Source organism: Giraffa tippelskirchi, chromosome 6 (genome assembly GCF_054371585.1).
Source record: "Giraffa tippelskirchi isolate mGirTip1 chromosome 6, T2T-mGirTip1v1.2.pri, whole genome shotgun sequence".
Classification (NCBI taxonomy): domain Eukaryota; kingdom Metazoa; phylum Chordata; class Mammalia; order Artiodactyla; family Giraffidae; genus Giraffa; species Giraffa tippelskirchi.
Genome location: NC_137280.1, coordinates 60,930,263 through 60,954,455, shown reverse-complemented (window position 1 = coordinate 60,954,455; position 24,193 = coordinate 60,930,263). Strand labels below are relative to the sequence as shown.

Genomic DNA, 24,193 nt, shown 5'->3' with positions numbered 1-24,193 from the left:
GATGTGTTAAGTATATATATATATAGTTGAGGTCCTGCCATGTGCTAGGTTGGGGTAGTTGTTGTTCAGTCACTAGTTCAGTTCAGTCGCTCAGTCGTGTCCGACTCTTTGCGACCCCATGAATCGCAGCACGCCAGGCCTCCCTGTCCATCACCAACTCCCGGAGTCTACCCAAACCCATGTTCATCGAGTCGGTGATGCCACCCAGCCATCTCATCCTCTGTCGTCCCCTTCTCCTCCTGCCCCCAGTACTTCCCAGCATCAGGGTCTTTTCCAATGAGTCAACTCTTCGCATGAGGTGGCCAAAGTATTGGAGTTTCAGCTTCAACATCAGTCCTTCCAATGAACCCCTAGGACTGATCTCCCCTAGTATGGACTGGTTAGATCTTCTTGCAGTCCAAGGTACTCTCAAGAGTCTTCTCCAACACCACAGTTCAAAAGCATCAATTCTTCAGCACTCAGCTTTCTTCACTGTCCAACTCTCACATCCATACATGACTACTGGAAAAACCATAGCCGTGACTAGATGGACCTTTGTTGGCAAAGTAATGTCTCTGCTTTTCAATATGCTATCTAGGTTGGTCATAACTTTCCTTCCAAGGAGTAAGCATGTTTTAATTTCATGGCTGCAATCACCATCTGCAGTGATTTTGGAGCCCAAAAAAATAAAGTCTGACACCGTTTCCACTGTTTCCCCATCTATTTCCCATGAAGTGATGGGACCAGATGCCATGATCTTAGTTTTCTGAATGTTGAGCTTTAAGCCAACTTTTTCACTCTCCTCTTTCACTTTCATCAAGAGGCTCTTTAGTTCTTCTTCACTTTCTGCCGTAAGGGTGGTGTCATCCGCATATCTGAGGTTATTGATATTTCTCCCGGGAATCTTGATTCCAGCTTGCATTTCTTCCAGCCCAGCGTTTCTCATGATGTACTCTGCATATAAGTTAAATAAGCAATGTGACAATATACAGCCTTGACGTACTCCTTTTCCTATTTGGAACCAGTCTGTTGTTCCATGTCCAATTCTAACTGTTGCTTCCTGACCTGCATACAGGTTTCTCAAGAGACAGGTCAGATGGTCTGGTATTCCCATCTCTTTCAGAATTTTGCACAGTTTATTGTGATCCACACAGTCAAAGCCTTTGGCATAGTCAATAAAGCAGAAATAGATGTCTTTCTGGAACTTTCTTGCTTTTTCGATGATCCAGTGAATGTTGGCAATTTGATCTCTGGTTCCTCTGCTTTTTCTAAAACCAGCTTGAACATCTGGAAGTTCATGGTTCATGTATTGCTGTCACTAATTCATGTCCAATTCACTGTGACCCAGTGAACTACAGCACGCCAGGCTTCCCTGTCCTTCAGTATCTCCCTGCATTTGCTTAAACTCATGTCCATTAAGTCAGTGATGCCATCCAACCATCTCATCCTCTGTTGCCCCCTTCTCCTTTTGCCCTCAATCCTTCCTAGCATCAGGGTCTTTTCCAGTGAGTCAGTTCTTTGTATCAGGTAGCAAAGTATTGGAACTTCAGCATCAGTCCTTCCAATGAATATTCAGGGTTGATTTTCTTTAGGATTGACTGGTTTGATCTCCTTGCCGTCCAAGGGACTCTCAAGAGTCTTCTCCAGCAGGTTGGGGTAGAGTGGTAAACAAAACAACCCTTTCTGTCTTGAGGTTTCTATTCCAATTAGATAGTCAGCAAGCAAGTCAACAGGATCATTTCAGACATGTACAAATGGAATGATAAAGAACAATGAAACCATAGTAAGATCTAGGATAGTCCAGAAAGGGCTCTCTGAGCTCTCAGTAGGCAACATTGGAACCGAGACCCGAGGGATGGGATGGAGCTGCCTGTGGAGATGTGGCCGGGACAAAGCCTGGGAGGTGGGAATTAGCTGAGGCTGATCAGGGAACCAGAGGCCGGCTGTGGAGCCAGAGCGCGGCGAGCTGGGGAAGGACTGGGCACAATGAGGCTGGACAAGGAGTGAAGACCAGGTCAGGGAGGACCTAGCCAGTCATGGTAAGGAGGCTGAATTTTTTTCTAAGGGCCAAGGAAAGGCATTTGAGGGTTTTGAGCAGAGAGGTGACTGGAGCAAATTATTTTTAAGTCTGAATGCTAAAAAAAAAAATATGTCTGAATGCTATGATGAACTGAATGGAAGAGACAATAGAAACCTGCTTTTTTCTGCAGGCAAAGTGAGATATGAGGGCAGTCTCTTTTCTGCCCATTCATTTTCCACACACCCCTTCAAGCTGTGGTTGGCATCTTTTCCGAGATTGGCTGTAGGATGTTGCTTGCAACTAGATTTTTCTTCTCAGTGTGTCTAAGACTAGCATGAGTCAAAGCCGAAGAGCAGGATGTGGTTTCGGCACGGGGTGACCACCAGCCCTTCCTCCGGGAGCCCAGAACCGGTCCTGTTACTGCAGAGCTAGTCACTGAGGATCCTACTGGATCCCCAGGCGGCCCCGTGGTAATGATAGCCTGGAATTAGAACCCTCTTCTCACCCCCACCCCGCCCCCGCCTCTCTTTAAACACAGCCACAAATTACTGGCACCTGGACTAAAATTTGCCCAGCAGAAAACAAACAGCCATTTGCAAATAGTCGCAAATAGTCCGTTTTCCTCTGCTTTTTCTCTTGTGGCCAGAGGCAAAGAATCCAACTGGCTAAATCATCTTGGTAAATAAATTGCTAGATACAGCTCTATACCCCTAGGCACACAGCTCTCTTGACACAAGTAAGATTAATCAGTTCTGTCCTGCTTGCCACTAGTTTCATACAATACTGGTTCTGGATCTGTAGAGTTATACTGATGTAGAAAGTAGACTACGTGATTTACTTAAAGCTATTGGCTTCCCTGATAGCTCAGTTGGTAAAAAATCCACCTGCAATGCAGAAGACCCTGGTCAATTCCTGGGTTGGGAAAATCTGCTGGGGAAGGGATAGGCTACCCACTCCAGTATTCTTGGGCTTCCCTTGTGGCTCAGCTGGTAAAGAACCCACCAGCAATGTGGGAGACCTGGGTTCGATCCCTAGGTTGGGAAGATCCCCTGGAGAAGGGAAGGGCTACCCACTCCAGTATTCTTGTCTGGAGAATTCCATGGACTGTATAGTCCATGGAGTCACAAAGAATCAGACACAGCTGAGCAACTTTCACACACAGACATTGCCTCATCATGACTGAGCAACTAACATACACACAAATGTGTTGTTTGGAGAAGGGCGTGGCAACCCACTCCAGTATTCTTGCCTGGAGAATCCCATGGATAAAGGAGCCTGGCGGGCTACTGTCCATGGGGTCACAAAGAGTCGGACATGACAGAGCAACTAACACACACACACACACACACACACACACACAAACATGTTATTAACCCTTTCTGGATATTATTTCTTCCTTAATGTTACAAGCTGATAACCTGTCACAGGGTAATATTGATATGTTTTCAGACTCTGTTTCCTAGAACATAGCAATACATGGTATTACTACTATTTTTAAAGTTTGGCCCTAGATGCAAACTTGATTAGCCTTGAGAAACTGAAGTCCTTAAACTATCAGAAAAACCTGTTCTCAGGACTTCCCTGGTGGTCCAGTGGTTAAGACTCAGTGCTTCCATTGCAAGAGGCATAGGTTCAGTCCCTGGTCAGGGAACTAAGATCCCACATGCTGCCTGGCATAGCCAAAAAGTTAAAAAAAATAAATAACATGTTCTCTGTTAGACATATCTGGGCCCAAGTCCAGGCTCCACCACTTGATACAGCTGTATGTCTTTAGATGAGTTGCATAATTTCTCAGGGCCACAGAATCCTCTTTTGACTAGTAGAGAACCCAGTTCATTGGGTTGCCATTGAAGGTGAAATAAGACCACACATGTAAAGTACTGAGCACAGTCACTGGCATTTGGCAACCACCCATTAGTGTTAACAAAATGAGACTTCATGGTAGATGCAACTATGTGAGTCATAGAATGTATCAACATTAACTTTTATCATCAGATGAGAAGCTATTAAATGTATCAGAACCATAATAAAAATGACAGAAAGGAGTATGAGAATTTGAAAGAATTTAAGCATTTGGTTAACAATATATAAAATTGAAATACAACGATTCTAAAGGTCTTTAAACCAGCTGTACTTTACCCTACTAATTCACTATGCCTTCCCTGGCAATAATTTTACCTAGTAATATTCTCTGTGCTATGATAAAAACAAATGATAATAATTTATTGAGTATGTATTTGGCATCAGGCACTGTTCTAAGTGCTTTATGGATGCATTTAATCGTCACAACAATTCTAAAGTAGGTACTGTTACCATGTACATTTTAAAGCTAGGGAAACTGAGGCAGGCAGTTTGGCTCTAGAGCCCTCACTCTTGAACTCTGTGATAAATATATATATCAAACTCCATACTGTATCAGAAATTGACAGACTGTAGCCCAAGAGCCGAGTCTGCCCCCCCACGCCTGTTTTTATATATAAAGTTTTATTGGAACACAGCCACACCTGTTCATTTACATACTGTCCAGGGCTGCTTTTGTACTACCATTGCTGAGTTAAGTAATTGCAATAGAGACTTTATGGCTCCCAAAGGCAAAAATATTTACTATCTAGCCCTTTACAGAAAAAGCTTTATGGAAATGATAACCCTTGATATCAACTTTAAACATCACTAAAAGATTGGGATTTGCAAGGGAAAGAAATAATGCCTTATTGTAATGATGCCCTGTATTTGGTTTCTATATACTGATCTCATTTAATTCTCATTACAACCCTGTGAAGTAGGTTTTTTTTTAAGTTATTTATTTATTTTTGGTTGCACTGGGTCTTTGTTGCTACATACAAGCTTTCTCTAGTTGCAGAAAGCGGGGCTACTCTCCAGGTGCAGTGTGCAGGCTTTTCATTGCAGTGGCTTCTCTTGTTGCAGAGCACAGGCTCTAGGCTCCCCGGCTTCAGTAGTTGTGGCACACGGGCTTAGTTGCTCTGAGGCATGTGGGATCTTCCCGAACCAGGTATCGAACCCATGTCCCCTACATCGGCAGGCAGATTCTTAACTGCTGGTCCACCAGGGAAGTCCCAGGTAGTCTTTTTTTTTTCATGTCCACTTCAGAAATGAAGAAACTGAGGTTCTGGGAGGTTAAATGACTTACATCACAGACTAGACGGTAACCCCCTGAGTCTAGGGATTGTGTGTCTTAATCCACGTCACCTACCACAACACTAGAACAGAATTGACATGCAGAAAATACTTGCTAAGTGATTGACAGCTGCAAAGGTCACCCAGCTAGAGCATCTGGTCTCCTCCTATTCCAGGGTTCTCTCGTGACCCCCAGGCTGCCTGGCAGTGAAAAGAAGGACTTTCTTTTGACACAGGAATAAACAGAGGGTGGTTGACTTGTTATTCTTCTGCCAACTGACTGATTTTTGCTTCTGTATCTTGCTGCTCTTCCTTAGTCAGAGATCATCTCAGTCAGGCCAAAGGGTTTTTCTTGTTTCCCCTCAAATGCACAGTCATAGCCTTGAGAATTTTTGCATTCTTGGGATTGGTGCAATTTTAGACAAGATTGAAGCTGACGCCCTCGTGAGATGGCAGTCACATGGAATGGGGCTTTTGGATGGATTTCAGGCAGAGTTCTGCCTACCCTCCTTCCACCCCACCTCCCACCCCGTGATGAGTCATGGCGCACAGCCGACTGCCCTTCCCAGAGCCGCCTCAAGACTGTTGTTTTCTTTCATCTTGCTTTGTGCTGGTCATGTGAGGCTCAGGGTATTAATAGACTGTGGTCTTGGCCTTCTGAATCTTGTTGTTGGTCAGGGAGATAAATGAAAAGTTTGGCCAGTCCCTTTGTGCCATTTTTCACTCCTCTCTTGACTGTCACATGTTGGTTGGTGACAGAGCTGAACTAGACATGCAGAGGACATCCAGTCTGGTCACCCCCCAGGGACATGCCCTCTGCTGACGTGTTGACTTCTTTCCTCTCCTCATGGGCATTGGTTTGGTTCCTGATATCCAGCCTTGGATCCCCGGTACTGATCTTAGCAAACCAGCCTCAGCCTTTCTTCACCATCCTCCCCCAGCCCCAGCATGTGTGAGAGATACCTAAGCCAGGCAGGGAAAGATTGGGGGTCTTGTTGTTGTTGTTCAGTCTCTAAGTCGTGTCTGACTCTTTATGACCCCATGGACTACAGCACACCAGGCCTCCCTGTTCCTCACCACCTCCTGGTGTTCACCCAAGTTCATGTCCGTTGAGTCAGTGATGCCATCCTCTGCCATCTCATCCTCTGCCACCCTCCTCTCCTTTTGCCTTCAGTCTTTCCCAGGATCAGGGTCTTTTCCAATGAGTTGGCTCTTAGCATCAGGTGGCACAAGTATATTTTTAACTTCAAGCAAAATTATTTTCAGGAAATTAAAAGCCTGTGCATGGTTCAATGGGCTCCTAAGGAGCTTCATGGGGACAAAATTTTTAAACAAATGCCTGGGAAGCAGAGGTTCTTTGAATTGCCTGGGGCTTTGATCCAAAAGTTTCAATTCTTCTCTACAGCCCAATTTTTTAAATGTCACTTTGCTAGTTCCCTCAGCCTGGATTCCAGCACCTAGCACAGTGTCATACTTGGTGTTTACTGACCTGAGGTAAAGTTGGGCAGGGGCCTGGCCCAGGAGATGAAACTTCTTTGGAAAGTTTCCTAGGAGCAGAGATTCAAGCTTTAACATAAAGGGGAGTCTTGGTTCTCTAAATCTAATTGACTGGCTGTGAGGCTAGTCAGTTTTCCTTTGCCTGGTGGGGTTCTGGGTGCAGTTAATTACTTTCCCTTTTTATCAACCTCTTGTTCAATAACTGTGAAAGCATGAGGTGTGTTAAGAAGATCCTGCTGATCCATTTCACTCTTTGTGATGTAGTTGGTGAAGTTTAGTCTCTTGAGCCTCATTTTGCTCATCTGTTAAGTGGGTTGAACTGTATGATCGCCAAGACCCCATTTCAGTCTAAATTTTCATTTTTTCAACGACAGAATTTTTGATTTAAAAAAAGACTTGCCATATCTGTAAGAATTTTGCTTTTGAAGGAAAGAGTGATTATGCTAAGGGTGCACCAAATTAAATTATTACCTTTATTTTGTTTTGTTTGGTGATAACATGGGTGGTGGGAATAGACCATACTCCCACAATAAACCGACCAACCTCTATTTTCTACCTAATTTATGCCATGTGCTCTGCTAAGGGCTTTATATGTGTTTCCTCATTTAACACTCTTACCAATCTTGAAGACTGTAAGTCTTACAAATACAGATGAAGAAACCTGGGGCACCAAGAAATTCAGGAAGTTGCCCAGAGTCACAGAGCTAATAAGTGGTCAGAGCAAGACTTGCACATAATTCTAAGAGCTACAAGGATCCTAACCTCTAGGTAGAAAGATGTGTATACACTATACATCCTTGAAGGTCTCTCTTCCTGTTATTAGCTTCTTTCTTTTTTTCACTCTACAAGTTTTCATTAGAATGTTACTATGTCATATATTGTTTTTTTCTTTTATATTGGAGTATAGCCAATTAGGGGGCTTCCCCATTGACTCAGTGGTAAAGAATCCTCCTGCAATGCAAGAGCTGCAGGAGATGCACGTTCAATCCCTGGGGCAGGAAGATCCCCTGGAAAAGGGCATGACAACCCACTCCAATATTCCTGCCCAGATAATCCCATGGACAGAGGAGCCTGGTGGGCTACAGTCCATAGAGTCACCAAAGGGTCAGACATGACTGAAGCAACTTAGCACACACGCACGCACATAGCCAATTAACAATGTTGTGATGGTTTCAGGTGGACAGCAAAGGGATTCAGTCACACATTGGCATCTTTCTACCAAAAGTTAAGTGAGATGAAAGATTCTAATTAATAGACATGTTTATTGAGCACTGCATAAGCAGGAGATATCTGGATAAGAATTGCCACTTTCTTGAAAAGTGCACATCACTACTGAACTTGAGCTTTTAGGTGCCTTGAGAGCAGTCCCAGCCAGTGGGGAGAAGTTCAAGGCGGGGTAGAAGAACTCCCTCTGGGAGTGATTATATGGAACTCCATGGTCACGGGAGGTTTTGTTCCCTTTGAAGAACCTCAGCTTCACTTGTTGAAGTAGGATAAGTAGAATGAATTAGCCCTGACTGAATCCAAACTCTTTATGTTTAAAAAAAAAAAAAGCCATTAAATATTCAGCCTGATGCCGAGGTTTTGAATTACCCCCATTTGTCTTTCACTCGGAGCATCTGCTTTTTATTGCACTGTGGCCCTCTCTGCCATTTATCTCTCCCCGTCAATCCGTATCTACGTGTCACGTGACTCAAAAGTGAAGATTAGAGGAGAAAAATATCTCTGTAGTATAAGCTTGGCAACTTCTATTTTTATCCACAGCTGTTGGAACTGATAGCGAAGTCACAGCTCACATCCCTGAGTGGCATTGCCCAGAAGAACTTCATGAACATTTTGGAAAAAGTGGTACTGAAAGGTGAGCTCTTTCCCACTCTCTCACCCCTTTTTATAGGCCTGGGGCTGGGCAGATGGATTTTCCAATGCAGTGGGCATGTCACTGGATTTAAGGGAATGTGAGTGGATAGAAATGAATGACTCCAGATGCATTTCATGGGTGCCAGATTCCAGTTGAGAAAGGAGGGCCATTTGTGCACATGACAAAGGGTAAGACGATCACTGTCCTGTCCTTGTACTGGAATCATCCATTTGTCCTGCTCTCTGCCTCTCAGGCTTCTCCGTGTAGTCACGTGTTCCAACCTTGGCTACCAAACCTCTAGATTCCACATTCCTAGAAAAGTGAGCAGGGGGCAAGGCAGAACAGATTCACAGACTCTCTGAGCTAGAAAGAACTTGACGTCTCTGGCTCAACTGACTCATTGTATACATGAAAGAAAGAGTGGTTTATCCACAATCACACAAAGAGGCAGCCAGACTGGGTGCGAATCCAAGTTCCTGACCCCCAGACCCGTGCTTCTACCACTGATCATCTGAAAGACACATCACTGCTGGGCAAGAGATAGCGCTTTCAGATCCGGTGAGCCCGTGCTGCTGGCGGGACCAGTGAAAAGAGAAACAGTCTTTGTAGAAAACGGAGAGAAGAGAACAAAGAGGGACCTAGATAATGGAAATTCTACCCCATACCCTCGAGTGCAGAAGCTTAGCCAAGTGTAGAATAAACACCAGTGAGAAAGAAGACCATATTCCCCATGGGTGTACCCGGGTAACACGAGCACCATAGAGCAGAAGAAAGGACCGCTTGTAAAATTATGGAGTGTTCTAGTCTCATAAACTCTTCCCACTTTTTTTGTTCCCCCACTCAAGTCCTTGAAGACCAGCAAAACATTAGACTAATAAGGGAACTCCTGCAGACCCTCTACACGTCCTTATGTACACTGGTCCAAAGAGTCGGCAAGTCTGTGCTGGTGGGGAACATCAACATGTGGGTGTATCGGATGGAGACGATCCTGCACTGGCAGCAGCAGCTGAATAACATCCAAATCACCAGGGTAAGCGGGAACCCCCCAGCTTCCTCCCAGCAGGAACGACCCCTCTGCAGTCAGTTCCTTTGCTAAGATGCTGGGCAGCCTCACCAGGACTTTAAACCTGCTCCGGTGATGGAAGAGTCTAGTCAGCTGTGCTCAGATATTGTCTCTGGGGTGCTGAGGGTGGGCTGGGGACTTTCTGATAAAGGGAGGGTGGGAAGAACTTGGCAGAGCAGGATCAAAGCACATGGAGGATGACGACCAATGGAAAGGTGGGAAAAACTGGAAGCTTGACCTTTGGATCAGATGTTGGCTATACCACTGAAATCTTCAGTGGGATCTGGAGATTTCTGCCCATTTCCTCTTAAAGTACAAGTTCGTTTATAGCTTTAAGATGCTGCCTAGAATACAAAGGAGCTATGATGGTGGTGGCTTGGAGAACTGGTGGTACCAGCCTTTTAAAACTCTAGTTCCAGTTATTAACTGGAAGGAAAGGAAGCCTTTGAGTAAAGACTGTAAACATACAGGTGGGGAAAGAGATGGGCAAGTCTCAGTCAAGGCAAACAAACCAAAACCCCCCACATTTCTAGCTAAACTACTACCAGTAGTTTCTTCTGGCTTTTAAAACATAAGCTGCCCCCTTGCTCTTGTCCTCTTGAGAGTGAGCAGAAGGACCAAGACACACGAAAAATGTGAGAAAGATGTTGGTGTAATCTCTCAAGGCTCCCTAATGGACAGACACACTTAGGCCACTCACGTAGCACTTGGCTGACTTATCTAATCACTCACCACGGCTGTTTTAAGTGGTTCCGGGACCCAGGCTGATAAAGTTAGGGTCTGCCTCGTCTCTTGAGAATGAAACATAAAAAAAAAAACTTCTTTGACCTCTTTTAAGTGTTTCACTATATGAAGCTTGCAAAACGCAGTGTCCTTGACTTTACAGCTAATAACCTCTCTGTGTCTTGGGTTTTTTTTAAACTCGGAAACAGAGGGAATAATTAAAACCTCAGAGTTCTATGACTTCCTTAGAATTATGTAGGCTACACTACACACACACACACTCACACACACTCTCTCTCTCACACACACACACACTACATGCTACACACATAGATACCCATGATACCTAATCAATGATATAAATGAGCAAATCCCATTAGTCTCAAGGGCATCTTCCCTCCAATAACTTGGAACACCCATTTAGATGGTCCCACTTGCCTCTGTTCTTTCTGTCTCCCTTACAGGAGCCGCCCCCTCCCTTGGCCACATCTGCCCACTTTCATGCATCTACTTTCCCCAAAGCCCTCCTAGTTGATCTACAGACTCTCTTGGGAGGTACCCACTGTAGTCACTATTACCTTTCATGGAGTGAGGGGAGAGGAAGGATCAGAGAAGCCCAGTGACTTTCCCAAGTAACACAGCAGTCAGGCCAGAGCTGAGGTCAGAACCCTGAGCTTCTTATTCCTAAAATGGCAAAGCTTTTTAGCATCAGTGGTTTCCAAAATTTTTTCAATCCAGCTTTCTTCCAACTGTGTATTCAGTGATCCAGCTTTTTGCAAACCTTTTAAATCCAATGAAATCTCACACAGGATGGATCAGACCCTGAAGTTCATCTCACTCTCCCCTCTGCTCATGGCACCCCCGCCAGGCCAAGCTATTCTCAGCTTGGTCCTACCTCGGGGCTTTGAAGATAGCTGCTTCCTCTGACCATCCAGTCTGTTGAAGCCTCTATCATCTTACTGTCCTCAGAGCCACTATTATGAACTGAAATTATCTCATACATATAGTCACCTTCTTGTTTCATCCACTGGCTTATAAACTTCACAAAGAAAGGACAGTACCATCTAGTTCCCTGCTCTGTTTCCTGTCTCTGGACCAAAGCAGATGGCAGTCAGTAGACATTAGTTGAATGAATGAGTGACTGAAGGCAGCTCTCCTCCCAACACCTACCTAAAGAACTTGCTCAGTGTTCAGAGGAATACAGTTGCAAAATACTGCCTTGTATTACAGATGAGGATGAAAATTTGCCAACTGCAGGACAGGTAGGGGATAGGTATTCAACATCTCTGTGCCTCACTTTTCTCACTTGGGAAATAGGAGCAATCATGCCTATCTCATAGCCCTGGTATGAGCGTTAATAAGTTAATATATAGAAAGCACTTAGAGCAGAGCCTTGCATGTAGTATTGTAAATGCATCAGCTGTTATTATTGTTATAAGGGGCTCTCTCTGTGGCACTCTTCAAAGTCCTCTAATGTATTAATTAACTCATCTAGTGACTAATTGTAAGGAGTGGTCATTATAAAAGCTAATATTAACTGGCCACTGTGCTCAGTACTTCCAGGCATTGTCTCAGGAGAAAAATCAGACTGAGTGGTTAAGAATAATCTGCCTGGGGCCTCCCCACCAGTAGGATATGGGCTGAACCCAGGCCCGTCTGCAGAGGCTTAAGATACCCATCAGTCTCTGCTCCCTCATGCCCTCCTTCCCAACCCTCCATGGCTCTGAGCTACATTATTCTGACAGCAGTGCTGGGAACCCACGGAGCTCTGAAGTGCTGGTCACAGAAATGCCCATGTCTCCAGAGGAAAGAAAGATGGAGAGAGAGAGAAAGTGGGGCTGGGCAGGAAAAAAGTTAGTTGCTCAGTTGTGTCTGACTCTGAGGCCCCATGAACTGTAGCCCACCAGGCTCCTCTGTTCATGTCGTTCTCCAGGCAAGAATACTGGAGTGGGTTGCCAATCCCTTCTCCAGAGGATCTTCCTGATCCAGGGATCGAACCTGGGTCTTCTGCATTGCAGGCAGATTCTTTACCATCTGAGCCACGAGGGAAGCCCAAGGGACTTAATTACTTCAGTGTGGACTGTATTTTAAAACTTTTTAACAGTTTGGACCAAAGAGAAGTATGTTATTACATGAAAATGTTAAGGTGACATTGACAGTCATTGTTTTCTGTTTGCCAAAGTTCTATCAGTATCTCCCCAGCACATAATCTTGTTTTCTTTCAGAATTTCCTGTCTCATTCTATGGAGCCAAATTTTATTGGCAAAATAATTAATATAGTAAATAATAAATGGGAGAAAAACGAAGAGAACTGGCTTGTGGGGGTGGGGGGAATCACAGTGTGCTGTGATTAAGTCAGAGTTTGGAAGCGTCGGGGGTGGGTGGGGAAGGCAGGGTGAATATAAAAGGATTTTTAGCCAAACACTTGATAGGGGAAGCAAGAGTGACTTCTTTTTCTTTAATATGTTTGTATTCAAATAGAAGAAGGTACGCAAGCAGTTAATCATTTATCAGGAGTAAGGGCTCAGCATGGGGTCTGGGCAAGGATTTTGGAAAAGTTCAGGTTTGAAAATTTGAGAGTGAATTCTGCCAAGTGGACTTTAATAGGAGTTCATGTAATAATTGGCCTGGGAGTTTTAACCAAAAAAGTAGATGCTTTGAAGTGCTGGAAACAAAAAGAAAATCTCATGGCAGTTTTATTGGCTCATACGATCAGCCGCAGATGATAAATGACAAATAGGTCTAGGACCTTCTGCAATCCAGCAAAGTCCTAAATTCTGCAAACAATTGAAAGTTCAGCCCAGCAGCCTGAACAATATAAATTGTCAAGTCAGAGACACTTCTGACGGGTTAGGAGGCTGATGCTACTCCAAGTCTGAGATGGTTGGAGCTGGAGGGGATCTTCAGAGACTTCTAAGCCTGCTCATTTTGGACACGAAGGAAGTATGAAAGCAAGTGTTAGTCGCTCAGTCGTGTCCGACTCTTTGCGACCCCATGGACTATAGCCTGCCAGGCTCCTCTGTCCATGGAATTCTCCAGGCCAGAATACTGGAGTGGTTTGCCATTCCCTTCTCCAAAGGATCTTCCCCACCCAGGGATCGAACCTGTGTCTCCTGCATTGCAGGCAGTTTCTTTACCAGACATACAGAAATTGAAACCCAGATTTGCCATGGGATCTCAATCTGCTGCTTCTCCATCCCGTGTTCCTCCCACGCCACCTCCTGTTCTTCTCCATCATCCAACATCCCAAGGCACCCTGCGACTGCCCACCTTCCCTCTACATGCCCGTCCTGCTTTGCAAAGACACGGGGGCGGAGGCGGGAGAGGGGATTGCTGAAACTGTGTGTCCCCGTGGAATCCCGTGTGTTCCGGCCTTGACATGCCTCGTACAGGGTTTAGTTAGCTAAAATTTCAAGGAGGGAACTCAATACCCATTCCCAGGATATTTTCCCCTGAGCTGAGAAAACGTTTCTTCATCCTGTTTGTTTGTGTCTTTTTTTTTTCTTTTTCTCTTGTGACCTCCAGAGGTGATAGAACACTGAGCTAAAAATGTCACTAGTTCAAGTTCAAGAGCTCACCCAGGACTAGCATGGGAAGGACAAAGAACCACGGTCTTGGTCTCGAGCGATTTGTGCTGACTTCTTATCCAGATGGCAGAAGCTAGTTGCTGTTCAAGAAATAGCAACAAGTACTACTGAGGACCTTCTGTACAGACAGTTCCCATAGCAGTGGGTGCTTGTCTCCTTGGTGGCGTTTAACCTTTGTTCTCCAATGATTTGCTTATGTTTCTGGGTCTCTCGCCCTTGCAGCAACTCCAGCACCAGAAGAGGGTTTTTGTGCTAGACTACTCTGCAAGGGTTACAAGCTTAGACCTCGGCTTCAAGGATCTAGGTCTGGATAGGCTAACATAAGCTCATTCAAATTTAAACAATAAACGGCTTAAATATAAATGCAAGGATATAATAGAAGCTTCTGGAGGAGCTCACGATTAATTGCCAATGTGTACTCCACAGATCAGTAGTTTTCAAAATGTTCCATGGAGCCTAAGGTTCAATAGAGATGCCTGAACGGATGGATCTTTAGGCTGAAAGATTCTTGACCAGCCCTTCCCAAAGTGTGCATACATGTGTATACACACACACACGCTAGTACAGAGTCTTTCTGTTGTGGTTGTTTTTACCTGTTTAATGATTTTATTTTCATCATGCCACAAATATGTATTGAGTGCCTACTATATGCTAGCACACTTCTAGACTCTTCTAGATACAGCAATGAAAAACCACAAAAATTTCTGCCTCTGTGGAGCTTATATCCTAGCAGGAATGTTCCATTAAGCTTTCTTTTGGAGATGGGTTTTGAAAGAGGGGATTTCCTTGGTGTTCCAGTGGTTAAGACTCCACATTCCCAGTGTAGGGGGCTGGGGTTCATTCCCTGGTCAGGAAACTAAGATCCTGCATGCCCCTTGGTGCAGCCAAAAAATACAATGGTATCTGAAAGAGATCATAGGAATTCTAGGAAGATGCAGTGCCTAAGACTTGCTGCTGCTGCTAGGTCGCTTCAGTCATGCCTGACTCTGTGCAACCCCATAGACGGCAGCCCACCAGGCTCCTCCATCCTTGGGATTCTCCAGGCGAGAATACTGGAGTAGGTTGCCATTTCCTTCTCCAATGCATGAAAGTAAAAAGTGAAAGTGAAGTTGCTCAGTCATGTCCGACTCCTGGTGACTCCATGGACTGTAGCCTACCAGGCTCCTCCGTCCATGGGATTTTCCAGGCAAGAGTACTGGAGTGGCTTGCCATTGCCTTCTCCGGCCTAAGACTTGAGGGAGACACAAAGCCGTTTTCAGAGGAGGTGAGTTTGAACAGGGGCTTCCCAGGTGGTGCTACTGGTTAAAAAAAAAAAAAAACCTGCCAATGCAGGTAGACTTAAGAGACACAAGTTTGATCCTTGGGTCAGGAAGATCCCCTGAAGGAGGAGGGCATGGCAACCCACTCCAGTATTCTTTCCTGGAGAATCGCCATGGACAGGGGAGCCTAATGGGCTACAGTCTATAGGATCGCATAGAATTGGACACAACTGAAGCGACTTAGCATGCACGAGTTTGAACTTGATCTGAGAAGAGTCACTTGTGGATGAGCAGAGGCCTAGACAAAGCGACAGCCTTGTGGGCAGTGTTTGGGGGCCAGTGAGAAAGACTGTTTGGGGAGATCAGTGGTCACAAAGTGACAGGCCATGAGATCTGAGGCTGGGGGTGCCCTGCCAGGGCAGTGAGTCCTTCAGGACTATTGTAACTGAGTGAAGCACAGGAATCCAACTCGTGCTATTAGAATCTTTCCAGGTGGTGCTAGTGGTAAAGAACCCGCCTGCCAATGCAGGAGACATTAGAGATACAGGTTTCATCCCTGGAGAAGGGCATGGCAACCCACTCCAGTATTCTTGCCTGAAGAATCTCATGGACAGAGGAGCCTGGTGAGCTACAGTCCTTAGAGTTGCAAAGAGGTAGATACAACTGAAGCAACTTAGCACTTCATAGTAAAAGTGTAAATCAGTGAATGAAATTAAGAAAAACCTCCAGCTATAAAACAAATGAGCCACTGGGGCTGTAATATACAATATAAGGAATATGGTCACTCATATTGTAATAACTTTATATGGGGACACACGGTTACTAGACTTACTGGATGATCATTTCATAACATATGCAAATATCAAATCACTATGTAGTACACCTGAAACTAACATGATAGTGTATGTCAAAGCTGCATCTCCTTTTTTTTTTTTAAGCATAAAGTTTTGTGCAACTTAAGAAAATTTCTCTGGCACCATTGGCTGGAGCTGCCCCAGGCTGATCTTTGTGCATCTCGGTCATGGGTCCTGTCTTGTACTCAGGGCAGGGAGAATGGCTGCTCTGATCAATAAACCAGCTTGAGGCTGAAGGACAAGGGGACAGCTGCATCCTTGGAGGGGTGTCACCTGATGCCTGGCTGCTCTCTGCCCTGCAACTTAACACCATCCTTCTCCCCGCAGCCTGCCTTCAAAGGCCTCACCTTCACAGACCTGCCTTTGTGCTTACAACTGAATATCATGCAAAGGCTGAGCGACGGGCGAGACCTGGTCAGCCTGGGCCAGGTGGCCCCCGACCTGCACGTGCTCAGCGAGGACCGGCTCTTATGGAAGAAGCTCTGCCAGTACCACTTCTCCGAGCGGCAGGTCAGTGTGGCCCACCGGCTGTTCCTTCCTTCTCTCCCACTCTGCCCACCACCCTCAAGCTTCCTTGGCATCTTTCTCAAACCCAGCCTGGGGGGCTCCCTAGTTTGACTAGAAAGCAGTCCAAGGAGTTTCTAAATAATACTTGTGAGATTTCTTTTATGTGAGTCAAGAAGGAAAAAATACCTTATATTTTTAACCTGTTCCCATTTTACAGCTTGCTCTGAAAACAATTCATAAATTGGCAATAGCCCTTCTTTTCTATAACAAAGTAACTTACATTTTTATGACATTTTACGTCTAGAGGATTTTCCTGATGTTATTTCATTTTATGCTGATAGCCCAGGGAAAGGTAGCCCTGGAGTTGGAAATGGCAACCCCACTCCAGTATTCTCACCTGGGAAATCCCACAGAGGAGCCTGGCAGGCTGCAAGTCCATGCGGTTGCAGAGAGTCGGACACGACTAGTGACTGAGCACATTATGCCCACTTTAAACAGACAGAGGGACTGAGGCTAAATGACATATCCAAATTAGTGGCGTGCTTTCCAGGTGAGGAAGATGGCCTTGGATTTGAATTTGGGTCTTTGGACACCAGCTCTAGGCCTTTTTCCCCTCTGCACACTGCCTCGGATTTTTTTTTCCCCAACTTCTTTATATAGAAGTGTGAGTTCAACAGGGTCTGTTCACAAAGCCACTAATATTTAGATATAAGATAGAGCCACTGTGCCAAACAGTCACTGCATTTCCCTGGAAATAATCACTCAAGTCTGTAGCAGAGAAAAGATTGAAGTTGTTTATGGAGATCACCTAAACTTTCAACACCAGAAGATGTCACCAGCCACCTGTTTCTTTTAAAGACTGGTTAAAAGCTATTGTTTCTTTCACTGGGTAGAGATCAGAAGCTACATTTTTATATCTCTGCTACTTTTTCCCTGGCTATCATCAGGGTATAGATGAAAAAGGTGGGGAAAGGGGGCAGGAGCAGAACTTTTCAGAACAAGTTTTATGTGTTTGATACTTAGATCCGCAAGCGATTAATCTTGTCCGACAAAGGACAGCTGGATTGGAAGAAGATGTATTTTAAACTTGTGCGATGCTACCCACGGAAAGAGCAGTATGGAGACACCCTTCAGCTCTGCAGACACTGCCACATTCTTTCCTGGAAGGTATGTGTCTCAGAGGTGGTGGCCACACACCCCCAGCCCCTAAGAGCCAGTGACACCCGCACTGTGTTGCCAAATGCTTTCCTGCTCTTTCACTATTGTAGCCCGCAGGTGAAGGTGAAGGTAAGACTGATGCAGGCCCTGGGGAGAGAAACTTTCAAAGACTTTCATTTCCTTTACCCCATTGTGTCAACTTTCCCTGCAGCGCCCCCAAATTCCCCCATCTCTCTGTGCACAGGTACACACACACACACACAGCACTCTTTAGTTTTTGCATAACACAGGGAGTTCTTGAGAGAGGAATGTTGTTTTGAGGTTGGGCAATGCCTTAGGATAGGACTTCCCTGGTGGCTCAGTGGTAGAGAACCCACCTGCCAATGCAGGAGACACGAGTTCGATCCCTGGGTCAGGAAGATCCCCTGAAGAAGGAAATGGCAGCCCACTCCTGTATTCTTGCCTGGAGAATCTCATGGACAAAGGAGCCTGATGGGCTACAGTCCATGGGGTCGCAGAAGAGTCAGACATGACTGAGCGACTGAACAGTGGCAGCAGCAATTCCTTAGGGTACCACAAGCCAATGGGATGCTGTGGAGAATGCCCACCTAACCATGATGTTCCTTTCCAGGGCACCGATCACCCGTGCACAGCCAATAACCCAGAGAGCTGTTCCGTTTCACTTTCACCCCAGGACTTTATCAACTTGTTCAAGTTCTGAATCCCAGCACATGACAGCACTTCAGAAGGGTTCCCCTGATGATTGGATGGTTGGGAATCCAGAGTTTGGACACTTCATTTGTAAATAGTGTACATGTTAAACATTGGCTCAAAACTTCTGAGATAAGGGACACTGGAGGGGAGAGATACAGCTGCTGGCTGGAAGTTTAAGCATATGGACTTCTCATTAGAATTGGTATGGAAAACAGAAATCCTGTAAATAAACTTTTGTTCCTAACGATTTGCCAGCAAGACTAGAAGGCAGGAATTCTGTTGCATCGGTGAAAATGGAATTCTCTTGAAGTTCACTGCAACTCCTTGATAGTTCCCTAGAGTTGTGGAAGAGAGGGCAAAACTCGAATACAAAATAGAACGCTCTTTGTTTACAATGTGAAAATTTGTTGGGGAAAAAGAAATAAGAAGAAAAACTACATGTGAGAAACCCCTGGGCTTTGGGTTTTGATTTGGGGTTTGTTTGGCAAAGGCAGTGGAAGCACCACTCATCCTAAACCCGCGTGGGTATAGATAGGGCCTTATCTTCCGAAGACACCGCACAATAGTCTACCTCGGAAAGCTGCAGCGCTCGCTCTGACAAACCGCATGGTCCAGTAGATGGTCTCTGTTTTGTGTCTTCATCAAAAGCGATTTGAAACAGGAAGAGAGATTGGAGGCATCCTTCCTCATGCTTCAGGCTTCCCTTTTAGATGAATGGGACACTCTTTGGGGTTTCTTCTTTTTGAGAACAAACCCCAAGGCACGTATGCCTTTTTCCCTTTCACGTTGTAGCTTATTTCATGCAACATAAGGCCAATTAAAAGCAGTCCCTGAGGAAATCCTGCTGCAAGAAAGATGGAATGAGTCACCCAATAGCCATGAAGATTTTCTTATTCCTGTTTAACCTCTTGACTTGTCTGGGCTTCCTAGGGTATCTTGATGGATAAGCCTGTCTCTGGGGACTGTTTGGAGCCAGAGGCCTGATAAAGACTTGTAGGACAGGTTTTACATATCAGCTGCTGTTCTTCTTGATGGGTGATGAGTTTTCTTTACATCTAGCACCAAAATTTAGTCAACCTGAGCTAGGGTTTCTTATGAGATTGATAAAGTCTGGTGTTCTAGCCAGACAGGGAGTGGATGGAGGTACTTTGAGTTCAACCCCAGGGGAACTTGCTAGACAAATACCAACAGTTATATGTGGAAGAAGGAAATCTCAGGACTTAAGGAGTCAATATTCCTGGGAGGGAGGGGGGAATGTTTTTGTTTTTTACCTTTTATTGAACTTTGCTTTTCTACAACAGTGTATATATTTTTGCAATTGTATTTGCTTTCCTTTTTTTCTTGTATGTGAAGTGGGCACCCTCCATGATCTTGGCCAATAAGTGAAGCAGAAATAGGAACTTGGTCCACATTTATGTTGAGCAACAGTGTATTCTTAGGGATTGAATTGGGGGTGACCTGAAATGGGGAGAGATGGTTAAGAATGTACAGAAATAAGCCAAGGGACCAGCTAGTGATGAGGGACCCCTTCGTGCCCTTCTCTCAAAGCGCAACCCAAGTACCAGTATCTGGAAAAGAACTTGACCACTAGTTGATGTTCCTCACTGTACAAGGTCTGTGCCTGTGGGTTTCTCAATATCTTTTTTTCATATCACCCCCCACCCCAAGAAGAAAAAGGTAAATTGTATTTCAGTTTTGAGGGAAAGTAAATATTAAAGAATAAGATCATGTTGGTTAAGGTTGAGCTTTGGAGGGTCACAAACCATTGTGACACCTAACAGGATCCTCCCCACCCCAGTCAAGGTCACATTGAGAATGCAGGTCCAGATTGTGGAATCAAAGGCTCATTCTGCCCTAATTCAGGTAGGTTCTCTCCGAGGTCTCAGCCTCCTTAAAGATGTGAGTGGAGCTGAGATTGTTGTTGCTATGAGGGCTCTGGAACCTTTGACTCTGGCAATTTGGGGCGTTCATGGCCTTTCACATCTTCCCCCGAACTCATGTCCTCAGTGCCTTCATGCTGATGGAGTAAACAGACTCCTCAGCACCTTCAGGTTCACAGTTCCAGAAATGTCACCTGCTTTGACTGTCAGCACAAAACTGGGGAACCAGTGTCACTTGGACTGTCCGAGGTGCTCAAGACCACACAGGAGGCCCCAGGCAGCAAGAACACCTATGCAAAACGACCCTACCACAAGGGACAAGCTTGCAGTTTTCTGAAATGTTTACCCAGATCGTGACTCCAAACTCGCCCCATCTCCTTTGACATCACTGGAGGTGGTGTAGAGAGAGTCAAGGAAAATTTTTAAGGAAAAAAAAAAAAGGAAGAAGAAACCAATACTTGTGATTCCCTTTCTTTGGAAGAGGAGAATAAGGAAAGAAATGGCAGGTGGTGAGGGAGAGGGGAAGGAATAGAAGTGGTGTGTCTTTGATGCTGTGGTTTGTGCAAGGGCGGGGGGGACAAAGAGCACAGCAGTATGAGCGTCTCTGCTGGTGACACGGGGTACCTCTGAAGTGTGGCCAGAGCCTCTCATATAAGTAAAACCATAAAGTTTAAAAGAAAATGCTTGTTCCCTGGGCACTGATTGTCTATAGAATTTCTTTTGGCAAACCCTCCCAGGACAACCTGACCTAAAAAACAAAAAACAAAGAATCTCTGTCTCAGAACTGCTGGCCTAAAAAGCCAGAAGGGACATGATGGTGGAAAGTGCTGGAAAAGATAGAATGCTCTACTGTCTTTGCTGTACCTACCTATCCCCACCGCAACTCTGGAAAGGAGGATTCAAAATTGATGTTGAATATGAGAGTAATCTGGACTTCCAGAGAAGGAAAGAGTTTTTGTCCAGGACAGTAGAAGCTGATCCACACGAGTGTAATGATTTGTTTCAATGCAAACATTTCTGAACAACAATCCTAGAGTTTCTTGAGAAGAAGGCACAGCGTTTGAGGAAAGGAACATATGTGAAGCTTACGTATGACTCAATTTATAGCAAGATCCAGACATTTTAAAGTAGATCACATTATGACTCAACACTGTTACTTTTAGCAGATGGACCAGTCACGTGGGAAGATGGCGGCAGAAACGACAATGTGAAAACATCTCCAGTTTTGAGATCAAAAGGGTTGTGAGATGACCTCTGTTTAGCCATGATCCATTTTATATTGAAGTAGATCAGAGGAGATATTTTAGATGGGCTGGATTTACACTGCAAAACTGTCAAGGCAAGAACGGGCTTTACTTGGCAATGATGAAGGAAGGTGACAAGTGTGATTACCTTATTGCCACAGTTCTCTCTTCAAAAACTGTTTGGGAGCTTGCAATTAACAGAGGCTCCTTGTTTCCATTGTTTTTATGTGAGAGAAGAGAAGGGGCTTGGAATCTGATTTGTCTAAACAAGTGTGATTTGCAAGAAGTTCAGTCATTTCAACAGTATATCATGCTTAGTGTTCAATACAATGTTTATCATAAAATATGCACCTGAGTTTATATATTTCTGCCAGGCTGTAGGGCAATTACATCTTGCTATGCAAACACTATTTTATGTGTGAATTTTTTTAACTGTAATTTTATGTGTGAATTTTTTAAACTAAACTCTATCATCATTTTCCATGTTGACATCTGTTGTTTTTTGTGTTTTTTCGTTTTAATCTGTTTCCAACTCTCAGAGTCTGTGAACCATCCCTCTGACTGGATGCTGGCCTAAAATCCTATTAGTGTTTAAACAGACCTCAGAAACACCCTGAACCTCTAGGCAAATGCAGAGATGGGGCTCTTTGATATAGCTTGGGCCCTTGATGTCTTCAACAAACAAGATCGTAATTCCTTTCAACTCCACGTTTTCTGTAGACTCTTTCTTCTCTGTTTTGTTAAGGAGAGTCAAGTCTCGTGGTTTTCCAGAGGAAGGAAACTCCTCTCCTAGACTTTAGTGCTGGGAGGAAGGTTAGAGATGATGGAGTCTGGCATTCCTTCTGCCTTTCCAGATGAAGTAGTGGGTCCAGAATATTTGGGAGACATGCCTCAACCCAGCTGATACTCAGCAGTGGTCCTGAGCGTAAACTTGGGACTTCGTGAGCCTTGACTTTGTGTCCCCTACCCCAAGACCTTTTGTTGTGGCTGGACACACGTGACACCAGAGTTGATTCCTCTCAAGACTTTCACATTGGTGGTCCAGTGTTAGGTGTCTGGCTGTTAACTTTTTAAAACATTTGAAGTCCCTGATTCTTCCTGGAGAAGTTAAGGAGCCTCTTAATGTTTTTAACTCTGACTCTGCTGTGGACACGGCATACTTGGGAATACAACCTGCTTGCCATAAAGTTAGCAGCCTATGTTGACAAATTCATTTTTCCCTAGGTACTCAGATTTTAATTGTAAAGGTGGCCCCTGAGACAGATGACCGCTGAGCACCTGGATTGCTTTATAGAAACTGAGATTCTGATGGTAACCAAGCAGGTGTTTCCCCTCCCCTTAGACTAAGAGGTACATTTACCCCATCCCTTCCATCTCCCGGTCCTCTAGTACCTGCTATGAGACCCAATGAGCTTCTACCAGTGGAAGGTCACTCTCTGCTAAACCTCACAAGCAAAGGGGGATTAGTCCATGAGGCGGCAAGGAGCAAGGGACCAGGATATTCATGACTTTGTCTGCTAGACATTTTTCAAAGTATCCTTGAACTCAGCAAACAAAGTTTTCTGAGAGAGCTCTCAAAATTCAGGCCCTGCTCCATTTGGCCAAAAATGGATGGCTGCTGCAAAACTCTGAACGGCTTGAAACTCCATCTGCTGCAACATTACTTCCGGAGTTTGAACATGACTTTTTCTGTCTTTGAGTATAGAAATGTTTATTTAATTAATGATATACAAGGCTGTTAAACAGAAGGCTTCAAGCTGTGCTCTGCACTTGAGAATACTTGGCGCCATCTTTATTCTGCCGATACTGCCAATCCTGGCTAGAGGAGGTGTATGTGAAAGTCCATATTCTAAGCTTAGAAGCTTTCAAGTACTTTTTTAATGAAAAATGCTATAGGGGATTGAACATTTTAACTAAAAGTATAAGGTTAGACCAATTACATGCAGAGATGTTTATTTAATATTGTGTGAACTGATTCCTTCTGTATAAATTATTTGCACTCTCTTCTTGCATGACAAACTGATTTTTTTTATAGTTGTTTGTACCAGACAGTGGCATATTTTTGTAAAATTTTTTTGACACTGAATTGCAATAAATGTTTTTCCAACAACACACACTGGTGCATTTTTGGTGCTTGTCAATTCAAGTTGGTTTTTTATCAAACTGAGTATGTTTACCTTTTGCTGAGTGAGGCTTATATTCCTTCTCTCAGAAACTTATCATTGTTGTAAAATTTTTCTAGGAATACACAGAAAACTAAGCTTGTGGCTGAGTACCAACCTGAATCAGAAATACAGTATTATGCTTAAATGGGATATTCCTAATTACTGTTCATAAAATAGAATGCTTAGGGAATAATGAACTTTAAAGTCAGTATTGATTTACTCATCAACAGACATCTATTGAGCAGCTACTCCATGATAGACTCTGTGCAAGGCATTGGGCATAAGATGGTGAACAAGACAGATGGAATCTATATCTTAATGGAAGTTAGATTCTATTGGGAAAGAAAAAAACAAGTTGTTGTTCAGTCACTCAGTCGTGTCCAACTCCATGTAACCCGATGGACCACAGCACACCAGGCTTCCCTGTCCTTCACCATCTCCTTGAGTTTGCTCAAACTCATGTCCATTGAGTCAGTGATGCCATCCAACTATCTCATCCTCTATCATCCCCTTCTCCTGTCGTCAATCTTTCCCAGCATCAGGGTCTTTT

General features: G+C 44.5%; 1 protein-coding gene across 7 annotated transcripts in view; it reads left to right on the top strand.

Moving 5' to 3' along the window:
- FBXO32 (F-box protein 32) overlaps positions 1 to 23,590 on the top strand; it is a 38,494-nt gene extending 14,904 nt beyond the window's left edge. Inside the window, exons 5-9 of one of the 7 annotated variants that reach the window (XR_014056311.1) lie at positions 8,396 to 8,489; positions 9,335 to 9,519; positions 16,303 to 16,489; positions 17,506 to 17,649; positions 21,401 to 23,590. Coding sequence is in view for 4 of the 7 variants with exons in the window: in XM_081498937.1 (XP_081355063.1) it covers positions 8,396 to 8,489; positions 9,335 to 9,519; positions 16,303 to 16,485; positions 17,506 to 17,649; positions 18,272 to 18,361 (696 nt within the window). In the remaining 3 variants the exon portion in view is untranslated. Of the gene's footprint in view, positions 1 to 8,395; positions 8,490 to 9,334; positions 9,520 to 16,302; positions 16,490 to 17,505; positions 17,650 to 18,271 lie in introns of all 7 variants that reach the window. The other 6 variants (XR_014056310.1, XR_014056309.1, XM_081498939.1 and 3 more) reach the window with 6 other exon arrangements.
- Positions 23,591 to 24,193: the final 603 nt, after the last annotated feature.